This window comes from Anguilla rostrata, chromosome 19 (assembly GCF_018555375.3).
Source record: "Anguilla rostrata isolate EN2019 chromosome 19, ASM1855537v3, whole genome shotgun sequence".
NCBI classification, from domain to species: Eukaryota; Metazoa; Chordata; class Actinopteri; order Anguilliformes; family Anguillidae; genus Anguilla; species Anguilla rostrata.
The window spans coordinates 2,132,525-2,148,593 of NC_057951.1; the positions used below are offsets into that span (position 1 = coordinate 2,132,525).

Below are 16,069 nucleotides of genomic sequence, written 5' to 3' on the forward strand. Positions count from 1 at the left end.
TGTGATTCCAGTCCGCGTTTTGTCAGTCCCTGTCATTGAATTAGTTTTCCTAATGTTCTTCACCTGGATGTTGTTTGTTACTCCTCCCTCACTCACTTAACCCCTCCTTGATTGTTATCTTCCCCAGTGTATAAATGTCAGTCTTTTCCACCTGTTCAATGTCAGAACGTTGATCATATTCATTGTGCCGATTATTTGTAAGCCTTTGTTTATTGAGATTCCTGCGACACCCCTTTGCCCGACTTCGAGTTTGCCTGCCCCTTTTGGTTTTGTTTGCTTCTGGTTCGACCTTCGCTTTTCTTTGACTTCTCTTTTGCCTGCCCCTTTGTACCTTCGCTATTTCTGATCTCCTGGTTTTTGACTTTTTGCCTGTCTTTTTACTATTCTTTTGGAAACTCGATTCGGTACCGCACTCTCTCTGATCACCTGGCTTCGAACTTCGGACTGATTAAAGATGACGTTTTCTTGGATTTCCCTGGTCTGCGTGTGGGTCCTTACTCTGAACATAACACTATCTACTGAACACATAAAATTTCATCATTGCTATGTAAGTATTACTGCTCAATATATTGCGGTTCGTTCCGTTGCTACCATAATATAACAAACTTTCTTGTGTCTACAGCTGCAGTTTCTCGCTGCAATTACTAATATAGAATATAAACAAAAGATGCAATTTATGCTGGAGTCTGCCAATGTCGAAATAAATAATACTGTAGCCTACTCTGCGGGCAGCGCGCAGGTAGCAGGGACGGCGAGTTGATATTTCATTTTTTGTTTCGTTTTTTTCAACGTCGTATTTATTATTTGAAATATGTATTATTATTCTATCTGTCTCTGAGGTGCTCTGAAATGTGTATTATCTGCTAAGCTGAGCAATGGATTGGAATATGTGTCTGACATAGTGTTGCACGGTATACTGAAACTTCAGCACCTTTTCGGTACTTAAAAAATATGGTACGGTATTAGAATTTTCCGATGTTCGGTACTTTTAGGTCAAATGTAAAAGTCAGGGAAATGTGTCTCCCGCATTACTGATTGAGAGGATGATTTTATCTGTGTTCAGTAGATAGAGACAGAGACAGTAATGATACAGTCCTATGCGCTTCTGTTTTGTTCTCAGAAAACGATGTCAGATAGGTCTATCAGCAAACATATGGCTTAGCTATGCCCCGAAGTCCTCAATAATCCTAGTGTTGTAACACTTAGGCCTATGCTTATTAATATGTTGAACAGGCTTCAACTTAAAGGTTGTTAATAAACCAGGTTGTTAATAAACCGTGAATTCAAAAATGAGGTCAACCCTTGTGGTCATTACGTTTCTGATCTATTAAGGTCATTTCAGTATCGTTAGATACAGAGAATCGAATCCGTATCGTTTAAGTTTCAAGTATCGTTTCAGTATGGAGTATTGTGATACTAAACCTGGTATTGGTATCAAAGTCAAAATTTTGGTATCGTGACACTAGTCTGACGCCTTTTTTAGTTGCGTTGCGGAAGCACTGCAGCTCTACATACACGCCGGGCCACCTAAGTGTTACGATGCCATATGCAGTGTTACAACATAGTAAAGGCCTTTACGGCAAGCGGCTAGGACACATCCATGGCGACGCAACTAAGTAATCCGACAGCGTCCCTTAGCACAAAATTGGCCGTAAGTCATCAATGTTTTATACAATCATCATGATATTCAGTAGATATGCTGGGTGATGGTATATGATCATGAGGACAAGACCATTTTAAAATTGCTCCATAGGGGGCGCAATAGTGCCAATGCTTGGACCCCTCCCATCGCCACTTGCGGCTTTAATTCTCACTGTATCCTTTCAAACTCAGTGCTTGAGTACAGAACCAAAATAACAAAAAATGTGTCACTGTCCAATGATTTATGATGCTCACTGTACTATATTAGAATTTCAGTGGGTCAAAAGTTCACATACACTTTGTTAGTATTTGGTGGCATTGCCTTTTAATTGCTTAACTTGAATCAAACGCTTGGGGTAAGCTTCCACAGGCTTCTCACAATACTTTACAATACAATAATTTTTGCTCATTCCTCTTGCCAGAACTGGTGTAACTCAGTCAGGTTTGTGGGCCTCCTTGCTCGGACATGCTTTTTCAGTGCAGTCCACAAATTTTCTATGGGATTCAGGTTAGGGCTTTGTGATGGCCACTCCAATACTTTCACTTTGTTGTCTTTAAGCCATTTTGTTACAACTTTGGAGGTATGCTTAGGATCATTGTCCTGCTGGAAGACCAAGTTCTGACCAAGTTTTAACTTTCTAGCTGATGTCTTGCTTCAGTATTTCTAGTTTATTCTGGATTTTTTATGCCGGCCTTGGAGTAGGGGTTTCTTCCTTGTACAGCAGCCTTTCAGGCCATGGAAATGTAGGATTCTCTTAATGGTGGATGTAGATACTTTGGTACCTGATGCTGCCAACTCCTTCACCAGTTCCTTTGTTGTTGTCTTGGGGTTCAGTTGAACCTTTCTGACCATAGTTTGTTTAGCCCTGGGAGTTAATTTGAACTCTGCAGTGTCTGTGGTCCCAAGGTTTTTATATTTGTATACAATTGTTTGTACAGATGTTCGTGTTACCTTCAGTTGTTTGGAAATTGCTCCTAAGGAGGAACCAGGCTTGTGGAGGTCCACAATTTTTTTGCAGAGTTGCTTGGATTTTCCTATTGTATCATGGGCAAAAAGGCAGTGGCTCTAAAAGTAGGCCCTTAAATACAGCCACATGTGCCAATTAACTCCCAGTTAACTCCTAATTATGACAAAAGTTACGGTAAAAAGTAATTGCATCAATTTCTGGAATCTTCCAGACTGTTTAAAAACACACTAAACTAGGTGTATGTAAACTTTTGACCCACTGGAATTCTGATATAGTGAATTAAAGCTGAAATATGACCTCTGATGTGAACAAAGCAGATGCCTTAATTAACTTGCCAAACTAAATGTATGGCAACATGAAATGTGCAGAGATATGAAAGACTGAGTTTGAATATCTTTAGCCTAGGTGTATGTAAGCTTTTGGCCTCAACTGTATGTATGTGTATACATGTCTCTCTCCAGATTTCATTATGGTATATACATTTATATGCATTATTATTATTATTATTATTATTATCAGTTACTCATAGAAAACACAGTACATAATGAAATATCTCAACAAAAACACGTTTTCAATGTACAAAAATGCCAAGATACTCACCCATACAAAGCACTGTCTATAAGCCTATAATTAAAACTTGCAAAATCTAGGCCTTTAAAAGTATTGACATCAATACTTTTGATATAAAAAAGGGGTGGGGCGGTGAATAAATAAATACATATAATAATGGAAAATATTTTGGCCTATTAAAACATTTTTTAATCTTACAAAACTATCCAGACATATGTTTGCCCAATTAATGTACTGTATGTATGTGGGTTGCATAAAGTTTAGCACAATAGTACCATTTATTTTACAATGTAAAAATCATATTTGTGAATAATAATTATTATTATTATTATTTTATTCCAAACCGCATCCAAAGCACTGTATTCAGACAATTGTTCAAACATAGTGTCGCCATTTTCACAATTGCAGGTGTAACAACTGCATAGCTCAATTTCCGTGATTGGCGTTTCACTTTCATGTGACACATGAACATTGAATGACAACATTCTCAACATAGAATGAGACCATCTAACTGCTCATGATATTAGCTCTCCAAGAACACCAAACATGACTTTACTGCATATTAGATTGGCTAAATAGTTTCGACAAAGACCGTGAAACAAAGTCCTGGTCCCAAAAACACTTAAGCGTGCCAGGAATCTGCTAAGATAACAAGAACCTGCTGGAAGGAGACGTTAAATCCCAACATCAATATAATTCACGAGTTGTTGAATAGGCCTGATATATGTATGTGCTAAAATTTGGCAAAGATCTACATGGATTAAATATTTGTTTCTTCTGCATGACTCAATACAGTGACAGGTAATAAACAGTACAAAATATATAAAACTCCGCCCATCAAACACTCAGCTGAGCCAGTAAACCTAAGTAAGGAAATGCGATCCAAAAGAGAAACTGAAACTTAACGGCCATTTTAAAAACGGAAGAGAAAGACTCCCCAGGAAAGAAGGAATCAAAATAAATGTTTAAAAAAAAACGGAGTGAACAGCCTGTTGTGGAGTGGAACTGAGGTAAGACAAGCTGAAGGTAAAGGGGAGCGGGGAGGAATAAGAATCTTCAGGTAGACTATAATCGCATTAACCCGCGTAATTCAGAAAAATTGACAACTGGCAATAAAATGGTGTGTTTAATGCGTAGCCTGATAAGCTAAGAGCTTTCATTACAACTTTATTCAAGACTCATCTTAAAAAGAGGTTCATAGCAATAGCAGGTAAAATAGACAATACAGACAATGGCACATATGCTATATTATCATCTTACTCATAGTTTGACAGCAGTTTGATGCTAGCGTCAGTAAGGACTTTCGCGCGGGTCTGAAATTTTAAAAATAAAAGTCCGACGATAAAACCACTATTACGTTCAGCAAAATGAAATTAATTAAGGAAAAATCGAACTGTAGTTGTCCTAAAATATGACCTATTCGTTTTATATTCATACAATATTAAAACAACTTCGATTTTTAACATAGACATTGTAATACTATTCATTTTCAGTTAGAACCACACTAACATTAATTATAAACAAATATGTCTTCCTTTTTTCTATTTTTTCCCCTACAGTTTTAACAATGAAAATGCAAAATTTTTAATGGAGAATTATAGATGAAATACACCCATTACTTTTAATTATTATTGCAATATCTAATACAACATTACATCAGTACATGAGTTTAACTGAATGGTAAGGGAAGAATTAGAGTAATTTGTAACATTCTGTGATACCTTGTAACATCAACTATGCAACTTAAAACAAATAAATATGAAAATGTGGCTGGATATTGCGCTAGTATGGCAAGGAGAATAGGACAGTATTAACACGTTTGTAAAGGTGAAAATATCACACACAGTATATCATGGCTGGGGTATAAGCATGCAGTACATAGGCAAATTTCTTTCAGTTAAATCCCAACTGCTTTCTGATAGCATATGATATATCATGCTCTGCTACCTCCCCTGGACATGTTGTCTCAATGATATGGGGGTGTTTTGAAAACCTTGGACCCTCCACTCTTCAGATATGGTGTCACTTATATCAAATAAGCGTCATAGAAGATGTTGCTGGGGTTTAAACATGCAATTTCTCAGCAAATAGTGTATTCCTATCCTCTGCTAGTACTGTTGAATGCATACAGATTTTAACAAGTGCACATACAACAGTCTTTAATGAATTAAAATCTCTTTATGAATTCAGAATATGACACACATAGTCATTAGTCATGGTACATTTCATAGCAGGAAACAGCCAGTATTGGACACCTGGGCTTGTAGCAGGATGTAAAGTACAACTGGCCTTCACATTAAGCAATAACAATAATCAGTGAACAGAATTTTTGTAGTGACATTTTTTGTGTGACTTACAAAAGCAAAACTTGTTGGCTTAATTCATAGTGCAGATATGTCCTCATATCTGTGTTGAAAAATGTGTTAATATTCCGACCAAACAAAAACATTTTGTGAAAAAGCACACATACAATCCACAGCTACTTGCATCTAGTTGCTTGTGAAAATGTGGGCAGTTGTGGGAGAATTCATAATTTAGTGATAACTTCACAACTGTGCCAAATAATGCCAAATATTCTAAAACCAAATACTTTGGAAGAGAGAAAATCACAGTAATTATATCATTTTCATATGTTTTTAATGAATCAAGAATTTTCACTTTTAGGGTAATATTATTTTCTTTGTCTTTTATGTTTTGCATTTCAATGATTATCACAGCCCAATGAGTAGATCTGATATTTAAAGGAATTATAATGTTTTCAAAGCACCACCAGTTTCTATGACTTTTGGAAATGTTTGGGAGAACCTCTATATTTTCCCAAAATAAACAATTCAAATTCTGGCTGACAAAGGTTGAAGGGACCATGCATACATAATTCTCTTTTAAGTTTTTTTTCAGGAGGTCCAAGTATTAATCAATAAATTGGTCATTTAACCATCTTCCACTTTTAATTAAAACTAGATCCTCTGGTGATATATTATTAGGCATATCCCTACCTGGATTTTGTGGAAATTCATTCATCTTAAAAGGATTTAATTGAATGAAATTCGCCTATGTACTGCATGTTAAAACCCCAGCCACATTTTCTATGACGCTTATTTGATGTATGTGACACCATATCTGAAGAGTGGAGGATCCAAGGTTTTCAAAACACCTCTATATCACTGAGACATGTCCAGGGGAGGCAGCAGAACATGATATAAGTTATGCTATCAGAGCTATCAGAAAGCAACTGCGATTTAATTGAATGAAATTCGCTTATTTGATATATTTTGATTCATTTTGAATAAAATTAAGTGGAACTGGTTCAAGCAGGTATCATGGAAAGTCAGCTCTCGTTAGTTTTTTATTATTTTATTTAAATACTTCACAAACACATTTGATGAGTATACAAAGGGCAAATAGCCTAACCTTAAACATTCTCAACAACAAAAAAGTGAGAGAGAGAAAAAAAAAACAGTTGATTGGGGAAGGCACACAACGTGCAGACAAAATACCAAAAATTACACAAACTTATAAACAAAAGCTCATGCTTGTTATTTTTTATTATTTTGTAGTAGAAAATAACAAAAATCACTTACCTCACACATTAGCGTGTTACATAGGGCCGTCACTCAGGATGTTAAAGGGTCAGTGACTATGGCAGGGAGACTGGTGGAGCGTTAAATGATTTATTTATTTAATTTGCTGTCTGTAGTAGGCTATTTGTCTTGAAATGCTTTGTTATAATCAAAAAGGCTTATTTGTGTATTCAGCCTATAGGTCACACCATTATATTGGAGAATGTTAAATCCCAACATTAAAATTCACGAGTTGTTGATTAGGCCTGATATATGTAGGCTATGTGCTAAAATTTGGCAAAGATCTACATGGATGAAGTATTCGTTTCTTCTGCATAGCGTACTAAATACCGTGACTGATTCAGCTAAGAAATAGTATAAATATATAAAACTCCGCCCATCGAACATTCAGTTGAGCCAGTAAGTAAGGAAATGCGGTCCAAAAGAGAAACTGAAACTTAACGGCCATTTTAAAAACGGAGGGGAAAGAATCCCCAGGAAAGAAGGAATTAAATTAAATGTAAAAAACGGAGTGAACAGTCTGTTTTGGAGTGGAACTGAGGTAAGATAAGTTGAACGTAAAGGGCTGCGGGGAGGAATGGGAATCTGCAGGTATAACCAGCATAATTCAGAAAAACTGACAACTGGAAATAAAATGGTGTGTTTAAGGCGTAGCCTGATAAGCTAAGAGCTCACACGGAGTCCGAACAAACCATTTAGACCAGAAAGTAATACTGAAATAACCTTTCAGAAAGTTTACTTCAGTAGCCTATTTTTGATATTCTATAACCAATTCTACCTCGTGAGGAGGTAGCCTAGCGAGTCGGAGGTCACAGGACTTGTCGCTTGTTGTTGACATTTTGACGCTGCACTACAAACCCGGATTTTGTTTTTAATGAAACAATTAAGAAGTTGTTACTTATTATTTTATGTTTTATAGGAAATCATTCCCATTACTAAATCACATTAATTGGTTTGTAATATTGAGGCAAAATATACAGTTGAGTGATTATATTAGTCAGAGATGACTCTATATTTCATTTCATTTCAATTTTATTCAAGACTCATCTTAAAAAGAGGTTCATAGCAGGTAAAATAGACAACACAGATAATGGTACATATGATACATGTTATTATCTTACTCATAGTTGTACACCATCCCAAACCCGGACATATGCTCCCTTGCGGCATTTGTCCCATCCTGTCCATTGGTGGGGGGGGGGGGGGGGAGTAGGTGTCCAGTATTTAGGATGATTAAACTACCTTTCTGCGAAATGTCATGTCCATCCAAACATATATGGACATATTAGGACGACTTTAATAAACATTACCCTGTTCGAGTGAATAAAATCTCATAAAAACACGTTTTCAACATACAAAAATGCCAAGTTACTCACATGTACAAGACATACACCGTCTATAACTCATTCATTCAGACTGCCAAAATCCAGGCCTGCCATTAAAAGTATTGATATCCAAATGACACCAAGTTACAGTACTACAAACAATATAGGCTATCTTGCCTCACCGAAATTAAATAAGATGTATTCCAAAGCAATGATACCCAATATTTCCTCAATTCTTTCAAGTCACTTGGCCCTGTGTTTATAAGCATGTAGTAGGCCTACATGGACAGGCCAAACATATGTGTGGATGGCTTTCTCAAAGTCAAGATTGATTGAATAGGCGTCTATGTGTCCAATTTGTATTGGTATGTATGTATTTCGCTGCCCAGCCTTTCTGTTGTGTGAATGATTGTATGTTTCTTGGTATAAATGTCTGTTCGTAAATGTTAATGTAACATGCTGCGAGGGAAATGTCCCCATGGGATAAAGAAGTTCTCTATGTATGTATGTACAATATGTATTTTACATGCAGTATGTATTGTACATAGCAAATATACAATCACTTGTACATTTACTGAAATTCAGTTCAGAAGCAAGTGTAAACATATGTTTTCCGAAGAAATATGCTTCCTGTAGTTACTGACCAGCAGTTTCCTACATGAATTTCAATGTGTTCCATGAGACAATTTGAAATATTCGACACTTTGGTCTGACACAAAGTGTGCATGACATTATAAAGTGGTAAGATTACAAAACACAGGGCCAAGTGACTTGAAAGAATTGAGGAAATATTGGGTAGCATTGTTTTGGAATACATCTTATTTAGTTTCGGTGAGGCAAGATAGCCTATATTGTTTGTAGTACCGTAATTTGGATATCAATACTTTTAATGGCAGGCCTGGATTTTGGCAGTCTGAATGAATGAGTTATAGACAGTGTATGTCTTGTATGTGTGAGTAACTTGGCATTTTTGTACGTTGAAAAAATGTTTTTTATGAGATATAACAGTCTGTATAAAACGTCAGTCGTTGAAGTGGAGGGTTAAGTAACATGTGTAATCTATTGCACTGATGTGCTTTTTTCATGTTCAGTAGTAGTTGTAATTATGAGTGAGTCATGATTTTAAATGTAATGTTTTAATGCGGAGTTGCAGAACGTACATACCTAGTAATTGTTTGTATGTGGCTAGATAGAGAACAGGTCGAGGTAACATGAATGTAGAAACGTGGCATTTGCTGATAAGAAGGTTTTGTACGGTAGCCAAGTGAAGAAATATAGTTAGTAGAAATGGCACAGTGGTGAACTGGTGTAACTTTTTAATAAAAGGAATACATTTGCCGTCATGAAATGCATATGGGTGGCCATGAGTGAGTTTTGGTAAAGCAAATATAAGCGTAAGACAACGTTCGTGTAAAAGAGGAAACTGTCTGCCTGAGGGCGAGGCGGGATTCAATCCTTCAAGCGGAGGTTTACCAGTCTGTGACTTTGTTAGTGCAGCACCGTGGCATAGCTATGCAATGCGTGAAATATCATTAGCAAACCTGTCCGTGGTTTTAAAGAAGAACACAGGCCAGTAAGCACAGAAGAGCTCCCGTTGAATCCATATGACTTTGCAATATTGTAGCCGGTTAATAACTGAACGTGCAGACGGTACGTCATAATGCAGTGTATACGTTCGGTGAACGGCCGGTAGATATGGTGCAAAAGCAATAATTGAGAAGTAGTAGACAATTATTAGTGAGGGTAAAAGCAGGTTAAAGAAATGTATTCCTAGCTGGGCTTGAACCTACACCCTCATGTTCCCAAGACTGTAACCTTGCCCACTAGGCCACAGGCAGGCTAGCTGTTTAAACTGGAAATGTTTCAGAGTAAAAGGTATGGGTATTTTGCGTGTGTATGCGAGTTTTTGATTGGGTCGTGTAGGTGAAGATTTCGCTGGTGTCGGTAAAATGTCCAATGGGGAGACATATTGTTATTGGGATAGGCGGCAGGAAAAATAAGAATGAGAAAAAGGAGGAGAAAACGCAAAATCCCCTAAGTTTGGGGCTTTATTGTGTGGACATGTGAAGTTGTTTATGAAATCTGTCTGTTGAAATGGGGTCAGAATGTACAGAATTTAATGTTTTTAAGGGCTGAGTGTCTGTGTCTGTTGTGGTTATTTCTGTGGGGAACCCTGAAAAGTGCCAAACTCTCGGTGCTGTATAGGTTTGGGGCATGCCCCCGCCAGGCACACATTATTATAAGAAAATAGCAAAAAAGCGTCCATTTATTGGCAACCTGTCTAACTTCCTCCTAACACTGGGTACTGGCTTCTGATTGGTGCGCGAGAACCAGGGGTTCTAACCATAGACATGCATAAACTAGACTTGACGGCACGGGTTTTGCTCGGTGTCCGACTATGGGTAATGGCAGCTTCATACTTGGTAAGAGTCATAGTTTAAGTGGTGATATCTGGAATTCACGTTTTAGATAGTCAAAACTGAATTGTAGATATCTTTAATTGGAGTTACATAGTACTTAGTGGCGAAACTAGTCAAAATCTAATTAGCGATATCTTTAATGAGCGTTTTGACTAGTCATAAATTAATGACAAATATCTGTAATGTGAATCCGCACAGATTATTAGATGTTAAAATGGCTTGCCATATTTTGGCTAGTAATATCTTAGATTCAGTTACCCAAAAAGATCATTTAGATATTGTCAGGATTCTGCCCTTTTCTGTTTCTGTTTTTTCCTTTTCTGGGCCGCCAGATGGCGGTACTTCAGTTTGTATTTCAGTTTGCTCCCTCTTTAGTTACCCCTGTGTTAATTGTATTATTGTTTTCAATTATTCTGTCATTGTTTTTCTTTGTGTCTCGTTAGCCCTCCCAGCTCAGGTTTGATTGTGCTTTGAGTTCACCTGTGTCTGCTTATCTTTGTGGCTATTTAAGTTCTCTGTTTTCCTGACTTGGGTGCTGGTTCCTTGTGTTTTTGCTTGAGAGTATCTGCCCGTCTGTTTCTGTCTGTGAGTTCTGCCCTGCCCAAGTTCTGTTTCCTTGTGTTTTTTTTTTTTTTTGTAAAAATTCTGCTGTTTTTGTTTTTGAAAGTGGCCTCCGTTTTGGAGTTCCTGGTGTTTTTCCCACTCTGCGTTTGGGTCCTGGTCCCCCGTTACCTGATATCTTAAATCGCAAGGAATGAAAGATCTTTAACTGAATTTATGACTAAGTCAGAACTAATGTGGAGATATCTAATTTGAGTTATGACTAGTTATAATTGAAATGGTGATACAGTATCTGGAATTCACGTTTTGGATAGTCAAAACTGAATTGTAGGTATCTTTTAATAGGAGGTCCCATACAACTGAATTGGCGAAAGTAACTTCAATCTTACTAGCAAAATGTAATTCAGGATATTAAAAGTTTTTTGATGAGTGAAAATGCAGTTGGATATCTTAAATTAGCTCTTTGACTAATCATAAATCAGTTACAGGTACCTGCAATGTGAATCTGCTCAGGCTATTAAATGTTTGTGACACAGCACCTTAATTAGCACTAAACTGGCACAGAAAACAAACAGATTGGGGTAACTGGCGCCCTCTAGTGTGATGGTTGGATTCAGGTAAAGTTATTTCCCAAATGTATATAAAAATAATTAGCACTCCTAAAGATTCTTAGAAATAAAATCAAAATAAATCTACACCAATATTAAGAGAAACTCTTGTGGCCTTCCATGGCTTCCTGTTTCACTGGAGGATTAAACTGAGAACCTGCTTGTGAAACCCATTTTTCATCTTCACCACAGAGAAAGACAAAGAACTGACGAACGAAATGAAAATGGTTGCTGACCTTTGAAAATCAGGCAATTGATCAAAAGTAAACTGAAGATGCTAGTTACTACTGTGAGGGCAATAATGAAGAAGTTTAAAACTGCTGGAGGACAGCATGGTGGTGTGTGTGGAGTTTGCATATTCTCATCCCATGTCTGCTTGGGTTTCCTCCCACAGTCCAAAGACATGCAGGTTAAGCTGATTGGAGACACTAAAGTGCTTGAATGTATGAGTGTGTAAGTGCATGGTGTGTGTGCCCTGTGATGGACTGGTGACCTGTTCAGGGTTTTTTCCTGCCTCTTGCCCAATGCATGCTGGGAGAGGCTCCAACCCCCCTCACAACCATGTCCAGGAATATGATGTAGGATGGATTTAAGGATGCATATACTGAAAAGAAAAATACGGTGGTGGATCATTAATGTTATGGGGCTACTTTGCTCACACTGGTCCTCAGGCCCTTGTTAAGGAAAGCAGCATTGTGAACTCTACCCAAGTACCAGGACAATTTAGCTCTAAACCTGACTACCTCTGCCAGCAGACTGAAACTAGTGGATCTTTCGGCAAGATAATGACCCCAAATTCACGTTAAAATCCACAAATAAAAAGGTTAATGATGCAGAAGCATCATTGTGCAATGGCTACAACAGTCTAAAGACTGCTGAAACTCCCTGAAAACCTGTGACTCAATTGAACAGCACAGCCCACAAGCACAGATCAACAAAGACATCAGGATCTGGAAAGATTGTGGGTGGAGGAAGAGTCTAAGATCCCTCCCAATGTGTTCTCTGGTCTTATGAGATGTTATGTAAAAAGGGGCGATATAGCTCAGGAGGTAAGACCGATTGTCTGGCAGTCGGAGGGTTGCCGGTTCAAACCCCGCCCTGGGCATGTCGAAGTGTCCTTGAGCAATAAACCTAACCCCTAACCTCTAACTGCTCTGGCGAATGAGAGGCATCAATTGTAAAGCGCTTTGGATAAAAGCGCTATATAAATGCAGTCCATTTACCATTTACCAAAAGACTCAGTGCCATTATCCCTGCAAGGGGAGGGTGCACAAAGCACTGAATACAGGGGTGCCAATAATTGTGACGCACAATTTTTGTAAAATTGTTGTATCATCTGAGAAATGTGTCATTTTGGTAGTTTCCATTATATCATAAAATATTTTCCGTATGTTGGACAATGAAAATATACCTCAGCACTGGTAATCTTTATATTCAATGGTCTTAGTAATTGTTATCATGGGTGCAGAATATTTTGGAGGGAATTGTATTACTGTACAAGTTTATGGCTCAGTTAAATTCCAGATTTGTCCCTGTCTGTTCTAAGAGATTTGATGTATGTGTGTGTATTATTATATCTGTGCGTTATCATGTTCTTCTTGTGTGTATTTACAGGTCTGCCAATTTGGGTCAGAACCCACTTGTGAATCTGATCTGGTATGTTCAGGTGTCCTGAGACAGAGGGCGCTGTTTCTAAAATGAGTTCCTCAGAGATGGCCGAAACTGACGATGGAACCCACGGCCCTGCGAGAAAGAGGTAAAAATGCATGAATCAGAGAGTTAATGTGCTGTGAGTTAGAGCTGCAGTAAGAGCATGAGTTTAACTGGAAGCTCTGTCTCCATGTGCAGTGAGTTAGAGCTGCAGTAAGATGATGAGTTTAACTGGAAGCTCTGTCTCCATGTGATGTGAGTTAGAGCTGCAGTAAGACAATGAGTTTATCTGGAAGCTCTGTCTCCATGTGCTGTGAGTTAGAGCTGCAGTAAGAGGATGAGTTTAACTGGAAGCTCTGTCTCCATGAGCTGTGAGTTAGAGCTGCAGTAAGAGCATGAGTTTAACGGGAAGCTCTGTCTCAATGTGCTGTGAGTTAGAGCTGCAGTAAGAGGATGAGTTTAACTGGAAGCTCTGTCTCCATGTGCTGTGAGTTAGAGCTGCAGTAAGAGGATGAGTTTAACTGGAAGCTCTGTCTCCATGTGCTGTGAGTTAGAGCTGCAGTAAGAGCATGAGTTTAACTGGAAGCTCTGTCTCCATGTGCTGTGAGTTAGAGCTGCAGTAAGACGATGAGTTTAACTGGAAGCTCTGTCTCCATGTGCTGTGAGTTAGAGCTGCAGTAAGAGGATGAGTTTTGCTGGAAGCTCTGTCTCCATGTGCTGTCAGTTAGAGCTGCAGTAAGACGATGAGTTTAACTGGAAGCTCTCTCTCTATGTGCTATGAGTTAGAGCTGCAGTAAGAGGATGAGTTTAACTGGAAGCTCTCTCTCTATGTGCTGTCAGTTAGAGCTGCAGTAAGACGATGAGTTTAACTGGAAGCTCTGTCTCCATGTGCTGTGAGTTAGAGCTGCAGTAAGAGGATGAGTTTTGCTGGAAGCTCTGTCTCCATGTGCTGTGAGTTAGAGCTGCAGTAAGAGCATGAGTTTAACTGGAAGCTCTGTCTCTATGTGCTGTCAGTTAGAGCTGCAGTAAGAGCATGAGTTTAACTGGAAGCTCTATCTACATGTGCTGTGAGTTAGAGCTGCAGTAAGAGCATGAGTTTAACTGGAAGCTCTGTCTCCATATTTTGTTCACAGGGTCAAGATATATAGGGCTGGGTCCCCTGCACCCAGCTATCTGTCTATGAAGAGTGACCGTTCAATGCGTCATCCAATGTACTTCAGAGGAGAGTTCACAGGTGATCAAAGGTAATGAACCACGTTCGTATTGAATTAGACCTGCAGCAAGAGGATGAGTTTATCTGGAAGTTCTGTCTCCATGTGCTGTGAGTTAGAGCTGCAGTAAGAGGATGAGTTTAACTGGAAGCTCTGTCTCCATGTGCTGTGAGTTAGAGCTGCAGTAAGAGCATGAGTTTAACTGGAAGCTCTGTCTCTATGTGCAGTGAGTTAGAGCTGCAGTAAGAGGATGAGTTTAACCTTGAAGCTCTGTCTCCATGTGCTGTCAGTTAGAGCTGCAGTAAGAGGATGAGTTTAACTGGAAGCTCTATCTCCATGTGCTGTGAGTTAGAGCTGCAGTAAGAGGATGAGTTTAGCTGGAAGCTCTGTCTCCATGTGCTGTCAGTTAGAGCTGCAGTAAGACGATGAGTTTAACTGGAAGCTCTCTCTCTATGTGCTATGAGTTAGAGCTGCAGTAAGAGGATGAGTTTAACTGGAAGCTCTGTCTCTATGTGCTGTCAGTTAGAGCTGCAGTAAGAGGATGAGTTTTGCTGGAAGCTCTGTCTCCATGAACTGTGAGTTAGAGCTGCAGTAAGAGCATGAGTTTAACTGGAAGCTCTGTCTCAATGTGCTGTGAGTTAGAGCTGCAGCAAGAGGATGAGTTTAACTGGAAGCTCTGTCTCCATGTTTTGTTCACAGGGTCAAGATATATAGGGCTGGGTCCCCTGCACCCAGCTATCTGTCTATGAAGAGTGACCGTTCAATGCGTCATCCAATCGACTTCAGAGGAGAGTTCACAGGTGATCAAAGGTAATGAAACACGTTCGCATTTAATTAGACCTGCAGCAAGAGTATGAGTTTATCTGGAAGCTCTGTCTCCATGTGCTATGAGTTAGAGCTGCAGTAAGAGGATGAGTTTAACTGTAAATTTTGTCTCATGATTTGTTCGCAGGATCCACTGCTCACAGGTGTCCAACCATATTGTAGAGAGGAGTTCAGAGAAACTGTTCTCAAATCAGGTATTATTTATATTTTTTTCTATTTTAATATTTGCTTGTGTGATTGTCTTGTACTGTACACTGCATTTCCATTTCCTTTCCTTTGCATTTCATGACAAGAAATGAATTAGTAGCCTTTAATTGATAAGATTGCATATGAAATCAGGTTTTTTAAATTTGTAGAGTGCCACTTGGCCCTCCTGGGCTCACAGAAAGACGCAAATTATTTTTTAGGACCCAAACACAATGGCAGAGTAAGACTCCAAACAGAGTGTTTGAAGCATGCAGTTTATAGTCAGAATTTTCCAAATGTATTGCACTGAGAAAAAACAGATTTATTCTATGGGAACTCCTGATTTATCACAAGTAGTATCTCTATAAAAACCACACAATAAAATATCCAGTGTTAATTCAACTCTTTTAACAGATAATGTTTCATCCCACTCTGCAATGTGGGACCAAAAGTTATCTGTTAAGAGTTGAATTAACACTGGACATTAACTGGACATTTTACTGTGCATTAATCAGGGATAAAA

General features: G+C 38.5%; 1 protein-coding gene and 1 long non-coding RNA gene across 11 annotated transcripts in view; one reads left to right on the forward strand and one right to left on the reverse strand.

Annotated features, from left to right (window-relative positions):
- The window catches only part of LOC135245741 (uncharacterized), a 165,426-nt gene that overhangs the window by 57,719 nt on the left and 91,638 nt on the right, over nt 1-16,069 (reverse strand). The window lies entirely within an intron of this gene.
- The window catches only part of LOC135245711 (NLR family CARD domain-containing protein 3-like), a 93,979-nt gene continuing 91,209 nt past the window's right edge, over nt 13,300-16,069 (forward strand). For 4 of the 10 annotated variants that reach the window (XM_064318965.1, XM_064318964.1, XM_064318969.1 and 1 more), the window contains exons 1-3: nt 13,302-13,430; nt 14,458-14,568; nt 15,235-15,345. In XM_064318965.1, coding sequence (XP_064175035.1) covers nt 13,333-13,430; nt 14,458-14,568; nt 15,235-15,345 — 320 coding nt within the window. In that variant the 5' untranslated portion in view covers nt 13,302-13,332. Of the gene's footprint in view, nt 13,431-14,457; nt 14,569-15,234; nt 15,346-15,487; nt 15,555-16,069 lie in introns of all 10 variants that reach the window. The other 6 variants (XM_064318960.1, XM_064318961.1, XM_064318973.1 and 3 more) reach the window with 4 other exon arrangements.